General features: G+C 39.2%; 1 protein-coding gene across 8 annotated transcripts in view; it reads right to left on the bottom strand.

Annotated features, from left to right (window-relative positions):
- Positions 1-144: 144 nt before the first annotated feature.
- The window catches only part of nav1b (neuron navigator 1b), a 145418-nt gene continuing 136439 nt past the window's right edge, over positions 145-9123 (bottom strand). For all 8 annotated transcript variants that reach the window (XM_084317147.1, XM_084317151.1, XM_084317149.1 and 5 more), the window contains 3 exons: positions 8974-9092; positions 4814-5011; positions 145-4290 (listed from right to left, as the gene is read on the bottom strand). In XM_084317147.1, the coding sequence (XP_084173273.1) occupies positions 4207-4290; positions 4814-5011; positions 8974-9092 (401 nt within the window). In that variant the 3' untranslated portion in view covers positions 145-4206. The remainder of the gene's footprint in view (positions 4291-4813; positions 5012-8973; positions 9093-9123) is intronic.

Genomic DNA, 9123 nt, shown 5'->3' with positions numbered 1-9123 from the left:
AGATGTCCTAGTCTGGGCTTGTCCTTATTCAATCGTGCTCATCATAATTATTACATTAGTAAAGTCAAACAAATAGTTTACACTGCTTTTAGGCCATACAACTGAGAAAAAATGTATACACAACAACAACAAAAAGACAATATATATAATGACATGTTATTTTATTGACTCCATCAAACGGTGATAGGTGGATGAAAATGTCTTCAGAAGCATGCCATCTCTGTTTATTGGACCCAACTCTGAAGTAATATAGCATTTTTTCTTCTTTCTCTCTCTCTTTCTCTCTCTCATGAATGATTGTTGTCGCGTCCAGAATGTTGATCTATTTACAGTCTTTACAATAATGATGTCCTGTACAAAATAGAGAAATGAAGTTTTACAAAGGATTCTTTAGAAAAAAGAAATATCAAATATCAGGGTATTAAAAAGGAAAACATTATCTAGAATGATCCCCTATAACAATACGCTAATGTTAAAATTTTCTCATCACACAGCGAGTTTACATGCATTTACAACACTTGAAATCCATCACATTTGCACGTCAGTGACATTAGATACTGCGTTACAGCTTTTTAAATCGTATTTTAGTCAACAAACAACAAGCTTTGCAAAAAAATGTGACTATTCAGCAACCTGTATTGGCCTATGATATTTGCTCATTTGGGCTAACTTTTCAAATTGAGGTGCTTATGCTTATTTCGGTTTATCGCTTTACACAGACTCTTTATTTTTTCCCCCTTTTAAATCTCTATTTGTATTCTGGAGTCAGGTAGGTGATCACATGTTGCCGATATGTCTTTAGACCACTAGTGCAGCAGGCCAAGCCTATTCTACAACACTACTGCAATCTGCCTGTGTCACCATTCTCTCTTATTAATTTGTTCAGACAAAATCACACAGGGAGCATCCTGTGGGCTGAAGTTCTCACACCACCACTACAAACCCTGTGTCAATGCAACACCCACATTAACGCTCCTCTCATTAAGGCTCTGGGTTTGCTCGCTAAAAGAAGCTTTTTAAGTTTAGTCATGCAATGCAATCGTTATTTGGTCCAACCTCAGAACTAAAACACAGGGCTTATGAAAATGCACAACATTTGCTTGTCAAGTTCATACTTTTTTTTCCTGATTGCCAACACCAGTAGAAGTTGCTGCATAGTCCTGGCACACTAATGAGCAAACACACACACAGCCACTATGGAGCAACAGGCACAACAAGCAGTGAGTGACGTTATAAATGCAAGCTGATGGCTTTAGTCTGCCTGCATACACAGATGAAGGTCGGGTGGGAGGGGGACTGAACTTGAAATATTTAACAATTTACAATAAATAAAAGAACGATGATGCCAGTGTGAGATGCACTGGCAATTTAGCATATTTTCTCGAGGAAGGAATCTTCTTTTTCAATTACATGTGACCAATCGGAGTAGCAAAACCCACTGGCTTTATGTTATTTGACAGTCATTAAGAGCTCAATGCAAAAGCAGTGCAAAATAACAAGATAGAACTGACTCTTTGAACTTAAGTTTAGTTGCCCTTCCTTTGATACAACCTTGTGTGCTACAGTATAGGTAGTACCATGCATCATAGGAATAAAGTGGCCCGACATTCATTTACAGTATTAATGTACACATGGGGGTCAGACGAAGGTGTGTGAGGACCTAAACATTGACGTGTGTAATGACCAGAGGAATGATTTTGACAACACCGACACACCATAGGCCCACTGGATTCTTCCATCGCTTTATCTACATTTACCACTGCCTGTTTAACTATACAAAAAGTACCTTGACAAGTGATGATTCTAAGGTTTTGGATCATGAATTGTTGCTTTTTGAGCAAAGTTTGTTTTTGTTGTTGGTATTTTAGAGGGCCAGTGTATTCTGTACCCACCAGTTCTCAACATGAATACTGTACGATAAACATCAATACGGTCATACGTTATACAGTATCTCACTTTACTCTATTTAATGTCTTAAGTGATGACACTTTGGAGGAGCCAGAAAGTGTTTCTCAGATGTATTCTTTTTACACACACAACCCTTTCACAATTCCTTTGACATTTCTACTCTACAAATCTAACTAGTCTACCCTGTATGCCTAAAGTATCCTTATTCGACACAGAATGGAGTTCATGACATTGATGAAATAAGAAAGGGAAGAGCACCATTATTCGCTAATTGCTGACATATGTATCACCGATATTAAAGAAGTAATGGAATGTTCCATGAAAGTCTGTGAAGTGTACTAGACACTTGCAAATTAAATGGGGAATAGGTAGCTTCAAAGTTACTTTCTCACCCACTTATATGGACCTCTGTTAATGGATGAGCTAGTTCTGTAGTGTAGTATTCTGATAAGGCTTATTTTTTTTAAGCACCTACTAAATTATCTGGTTGTATGGTTATAAGAAAAATCTATACATTCATATAAGCAGTTGAACTTTGACCTCTACCTTGACAGTCAATATGCAAGATTACAATTTAAGTACAGTATTTGGTTCAGCATTAGATATTTGCACCATGCAACTAGTGTAGATAAAATAACTGCGTTGTAGACTGAATATATTTACATAAAAAACAAGGTAACTACTTTATATTCTGAGGGATAGATCTAATGCTATTGCATTTCATTCTCCTCCAAAATAAAGGTTAATGGGAAAAACTTTAAACTTGATGCATAAATGGCATTTGCTCAAATATGTTTTCCACCAGAGGGTATTATGTGTCATAACTGTAATAATGATCTAATACCTGATTTATATGGCAACGGTGGTGACACTGCTCTATTTCATAAAGAAGCTGCAACTAAAATAAGGAAACAATACTAAAATAATTGCCTGCAAAAATCTAAGTATGTTGCTAGCCACAAAATGCTGAATTAGCATCACAGAAGCCGATACAATAGGGTTTAATTTTCTGCAAAAGAGTATGACAGCAATGTTTAATTGAGTTTATAAACAGGATGCATGATAAAAAGAAATGGCCATAATCAGGTACTTCAGGAAAGGTCACTATTCATGTCCACAAGTATCCATGGAGTATTCCTACAGTATTTCATTATCCTCTCATACTGAACAAACTCATGATCAATTCAACTAATAATGGTGTGAGTGGAGCCTACTACAGATGGGACGACGTTGATGAAAGCACCAATATGCTACAGAAGTCAACACACTGAAGAGTCTTTGTTTTAAGGCATTCCGCTTGACTGAGAATCAGCCGAGTTCACCTGATAGTGTTTGAGAGTTCAGGATTGCATATGTCTTACATTTGGCCTTCAAAGACTGATACAGTAGATATGCATTTAAATAACCTACCATTAAGCATTGGTCATGCTGTCATACTCTTTATTTTTTAAATCTTTTTAAAACTATGTCACAATAATTCGGAATAACTTTATTTCACAAGCATACTACTGTATGGTATACAGCCCATATTGCAGCTGAACAATAAGCAGGAGTGTGCTTTTCTGTCATCTACGGTATGTGCTGTTGGAGGAATCACCTGGTTGAACCAATATGCTGAAATAAATGTAGTCGTCTACTATTAGCACCCGTCTCATAGCACTGAGTGCAATAGTGGCAGATGAAATGACAACGCCTCTTAAGACAATTCAACGTGAAGAAATACAAAATGTTAATGTTGGGACAAAGGTTATTGAATAACGATTCTCACTTTCAACATTATGGGACGGGATTAACGTGACTTTTAAAGACCCAATCCGTGCCGTTTTTGATCATAGACATACATTCTTGAAGAACTTCTCCATCTGTGGATGAAGGGTAAGTGTTTTTGTTAAGCCATCATAAAGCAGACTATGGATCTACTCCCAATGTTTTCAAACATTAGCAATGTAAAAAAAAGGTTTTTAAAGCCACAAAATACAGCAAATACAATTCAAAATTCATATGTCCCTGTTGTCTAGTGTTAGTCCTTGTATCAAGAATTCAGTCAATCAACTAGACTCCTAGAGAATGAAAACATGTCTCCATTTCTTATTCTTATAATTTCTTAAACCTCTTATTTCTTATTTTTGCTGGTGGGGCTATCCATTTGGTGTTTACATTTGGATCACAGATTGGGCCTTTAATGAAATAGAAAACTATTTATTAGGAATATGTTCCTGAATAAGCACTGGACTTTCCATATAACGTAAACAAAATTATATCTGTAGTGCTGAGCTTTAATAAAGTTGGACTTTGTGTTCAAAGTCTAGGCAGGCTGGGGTCTTCTTTGTCGGGAGATTCAATGTAATTGGCGGCCTCTTGCAGTTTCAATAGCATTGCCATCTAAAAACAGACACATAAGACAAAGTAATCAATGATTACCCAAAGTATTCACATTGAACTGACAAGCATGCTGACAAAGATTAAAGATTAGAACCTTAAAGGTGCTATAGATTATTATTTTAAATGTTTTATGTAGAGTACAGTAATCCACAGAGCTTTTAGAAAGGTGTGGAATAAAAGTATTGCCCCCCCCCAATATTAAAATGATTCAGGGGCCAGATAGCCTTTTTTTTTTTTGCCTAGCCGAAACAGGCACCACTTGGCTGCCGAGGTGACAAGGCTCTGGCATTAGCTAGCTTAGGGGAGCGTATTCAAAATATGATGCCATATTATGAGTTGGAATTTATGCAGACATGCCGATATAAGCACTAAAGATATTTTGTTTTACATGTGCGAAGATATTGGATTTTGATATAAGATTACAAAGAAATGTTATTATTTTTGGTAGATATTGTTAAATAGGTGCACAATATGACCAGGAAACTTTGCTAACAAGTGTCAGATGGATGTAATCATGTCTCACCAGAGGATCACACTCCATGGAGCTGGGTGGGGTCTCCTTGTGAGGCCTGGCTTCGCTGGGTTGCCCAGCACTACCCGAGGCTATGCTGGGGGGAGGCAGGTGGAACAGCTTGGCTTGGTCCTGCTGGGCAGACGGCCAAGGCAGAGTCCCTCTAACCCACTCCACTGGGTCCTCCCATACAGACTTCTGACCATGGACCTGAGGAAACACCACACACCATAACAATGGCAACAAAATAAAACATGTCCCTAAGGGGGGGGGGGGGGGGGGGGCATCAGCCCTTCCTGGAGAGTAAACCAGAACAAGATGTATATTATATTAGATTAGATTACTACGGAAGCCCTAAGCGGCCGTACATTCATACATTTTATTTACTCTGTTTTCCTGTGATAACGAATTAATTGAATTTGTTTTCTCGTGATAACGGGATAATTTTCTCGAGATCTCGAGAAAATGAAACGATAGTCTAGTATATATTAGATCACTGCAGGAAACATCATTCAGTGTCAGAGGAGCAGGTAGCCCCTTCCGTGACTGTGATGCGGTGGAGGATATTGATCACCGCATCACATATCTCTTCAATCAAGGCCTGACACAGGTTGAAATAGCTTTATGCCTTGCTGTTACAGATAATATATATATACACACATTAGTGTGCGGCATCTAAGAAGACGATTAGCAAAGGCTTCAGCTTTACGGGCGGTGCAATTAAAGTGAGCTCTCAAAGAGCACCTGGAAACTCGAAAATGGCCCCTGTATGTCCAAACCCCTCCCACCCCCTCCAAATGTACAGTTTCCTCCCCATCCATCGTATGTATATTTTCTGTTAGGATCTCTGTTTAACAGTACTGTATATTTGCACATCTTGTATGTCACAAATGTAACAGTACTGTGTATACCTGTATGTCATGTACCCCCCTGAAATAATTTACTCCGTTATCACGAGAAAACGGACTTTGTTTGCTCGAGATAACGAGATAAATTAATCCGTTACCACGAGAAAACGGACTTCGTTATGTCGAGATAACGAGATAATAAGTCATTATCACGAGAAAACGGACCTTGTTTTCTCGTGATAAGGAGAAAATGATCCCGTTATCACGAGAAAACTAATTAAATTAACTCGTTATCACGGGAAAACGGAGTAAATAAAATGTATGAATTAGGGCTTCCGTAGATTACACCCTTTCACACACAACATACAAACACTCATTCATCTTCATACTCGCACCTAGACACACGCATGTGTACACACACACACACACACACACACACACACACACACACACACACACACACACACACACACACACACACACACACACACACACACACACACACACACACACACACTTTCACCCCCCCCCCCCCTACTCCTGTTAATTTTTTTTGTAGATAGGCTGTGCATGTGTTTATGTGTATGATTCTTAACTCAATGGATGCCATGCAGTTGAGCATCGTTTGTACTTACCATGCCAAGCTCAGCTCTAAGAGATAGGAATAAGTGGCAGTGTTTGCAGGGCTATAACTATATTCTATATTATAGCTATGGATACAATACTATGGCCCAGTTGACATCGACTATCTATCGTTCAATATGTGGAAAAAGAAATGTCATCCATACATTCCCGTTTTATACCGTGGTGAATATGAGTATAGTTTTAGAGTAATCCTGTCTAATCCCAAAAAACTACACTATGCAGCAATAGGTGCATTTCACTAAAAGCGTTGCCGTTTCTCGCCTGTACACGCTACTATTTAGAAATTAAATCTATATTATCGGTATTATGTTTCCTCATGAATGCATGAAAGGGTGGGGGGGGGGGGGGGGCGTTTTTTGATGCTTTGATCGTCACCAATGGCATACGTTGTGGAGTAACGTTACACACATATGTTGTGATCGAGGTGAAGTCATGGTTGGATCACAGCAGGATTGATATCATATAGCCCTTACCTTCACTAGGATGTACCCCAAAAAGAATATTCGAATTATCTGATTGCGAGTCCCAGTATTGGTGTCGATCGTGTCGCCAACATAATCCGCCACACATCATGCATCGGGAGCATTTCACACTTCTCAATCTGATCGGGACAACCGCTCCACTTGCCCGACAAAGAAAAGTCCGACCGGAGACTTTTGATCGACGCACAGGCCAAGATATAATGTTTCAAAGGGTGCTCGATACAGTCACCTGGGTGGATGCGGCCGGTATTGCACTTTGGCATTCTCAGGATGATTCCCCAGGTAAACCCGAGTCCGTGTGCCTGTAATGAATGGAAATATCGAATAACGAGGAAAACCCGACTATACTCAGGTTTTCGGGGGTCCTGGCGCTCAACGCATGGCGAGATAACCCGACTATCATCGGGTCTGGCGTCCAAAGAGTTAAAACTTTCAGTGCCAGCCATTACCCTTATCCCTGTAGCTAATGTGCCAGCTTTCCATAGCCTATTTTCACTGTGCGTCACTATGTTTGGAGAGCTATATCTATATTCTATATTATAGCTATGGAGACAATATATAGTCATTTGACAGTCTCTTTCTCCCGTTGAACATGCAAAAAAGAGATAATTATTACATTTATACGTTCGCGCGTTATCCCGTGGTGAATATTATATAGTTTAGGAGTGATCTGGTCTAATTCCTGAAAAGCTGAGTTATAGGGCGCTATGTGAATTTGACTAAAGTCGTTGGCGTTTCTCGCCTGGACACGCTACTATTTCCAATTCAAATAATAATAGGTATTATGTTTCATCATGAATGCATCAAAGGGGGGGGGGGGGGGGGCGTTTTTTGATGCTCTGATCGTCATCAACGGCATTCGTTTTGAATACTACATATGTTGATCGACTTGATCGATATGAAATCATTGTAGGATCAAGGTGGAATTGACGTCAGATAGTCCTTACCTTTGATCGGGGGTATTCCAAAAAGAATATTCCAATTGTCTGATCGCGATTTCCAGTATTGGTGTCCATCGTGTCCCCGACATAATCCGGCACAACACATGCATCGAGTGTCCTGGACGCGTTCCAATGTGATCGGGTGAACCGCTAGGCTTGCCTGTACCAAAATTCTGCGCCCGGAGGAAATTAGATGTAACACACGGTGTGAAATAAGGTTTCAAAGGGTGGGCGATACTGCCACCTAGCAGGATGCGGCCGGTATTGCACTCTAGCGATCTCAGAATGATTTCCTATGGTAACACCGAGGGCCGTGAACCTGTAATGAATAAAAAAAATCGAATAAAAGAAAAAAGGATCTAAAAACGAGTTACTCGTCCTTGGCGCTCAACGCATGGCGGCCAAAAACTAGTTAACTCGTCCTTGGCGCCCAATGTGTTAACTGTGTTCTTTTTCTATTATTAATATATATTTTTTTGTATTCCTGTTGGGGCCTCTTGGACCAGATCGACATTGCAAATAAGAAACCTGTTCTTAATGTTTTATCTGGCTAAATAAAGGTTAAATAAATAAATAAAAAGATTAAAATACATTGTCATTATACAGTACAGTACAACAAAAATAAGTTTGCCATCTAACCAGAGTGCAAATGTAACAGTAAACTGCAAAAGCAATATACAATGTACATGTGATTAAAGTAAGAGTATATATAAATGAGTACTACTGAGTAATAATGCTAATTATGTGTACAGTGTTATAGTATTAGTATGTACAGTGATACAGGTATAAAGACACTATGGTAGTAAGGCATACTGGCCAGTGGTATAACTAGGAGTAGGTAAGGGATATATACAGTATATAAGGGTATGTATAAAGGATTAATCCCATACCCTTATATACTGTATATATCCCTTACCTACTCCTAGTTATACCACTGGCCAGTATGCCTTACTACCATAGTGTCTTTATACCTGTATCACTGTACATACTAATACTATAACACTGTACACATAATTAGCATTATTACTCAGTAGTACTCATTTATATATACTCTTACTTTAATCACATGTACATTGTATATTGCTTTTGCAGTTTACTGTGGTATGGTATGTATGCGGCGGTATGCTTGTAAGCAAGCTGGGTGGGTGATCTAAAGCCTATTTAGAGGCAGTTCAAATACATCTAATGGTTTCACAGTCAAAACGGCTGGGTGAGTTAATGGTACAAATAGCAGGAGTGTAGCTGAAGTGTCTAACCTTGATGCCATCCTTGGACCCCTCCTGAAGGTAAGGGATGATGGAATGGTTCCAAAGGTCAATGAACCAGGATCGAAACTCATCTACTGTGACCGGACAGGAGAGGAAGAAGCAGGGGCCTGAAGACAGAAGAAACAAAAGAGAACAATG

Source organism: Notolepis coatsorum, assembly GCF_963971535.1.
Source record: "Notolepis coatsorum genome assembly, chromosome: 6".
In the NCBI taxonomy this organism is placed as follows: Eukaryota; Metazoa; Chordata; class Actinopteri; order Aulopiformes; family Paralepididae; genus Notolepis; species Notolepis coatsorum.
This window is presented reverse-complemented; position numbering and strand designations above follow the sequence as displayed.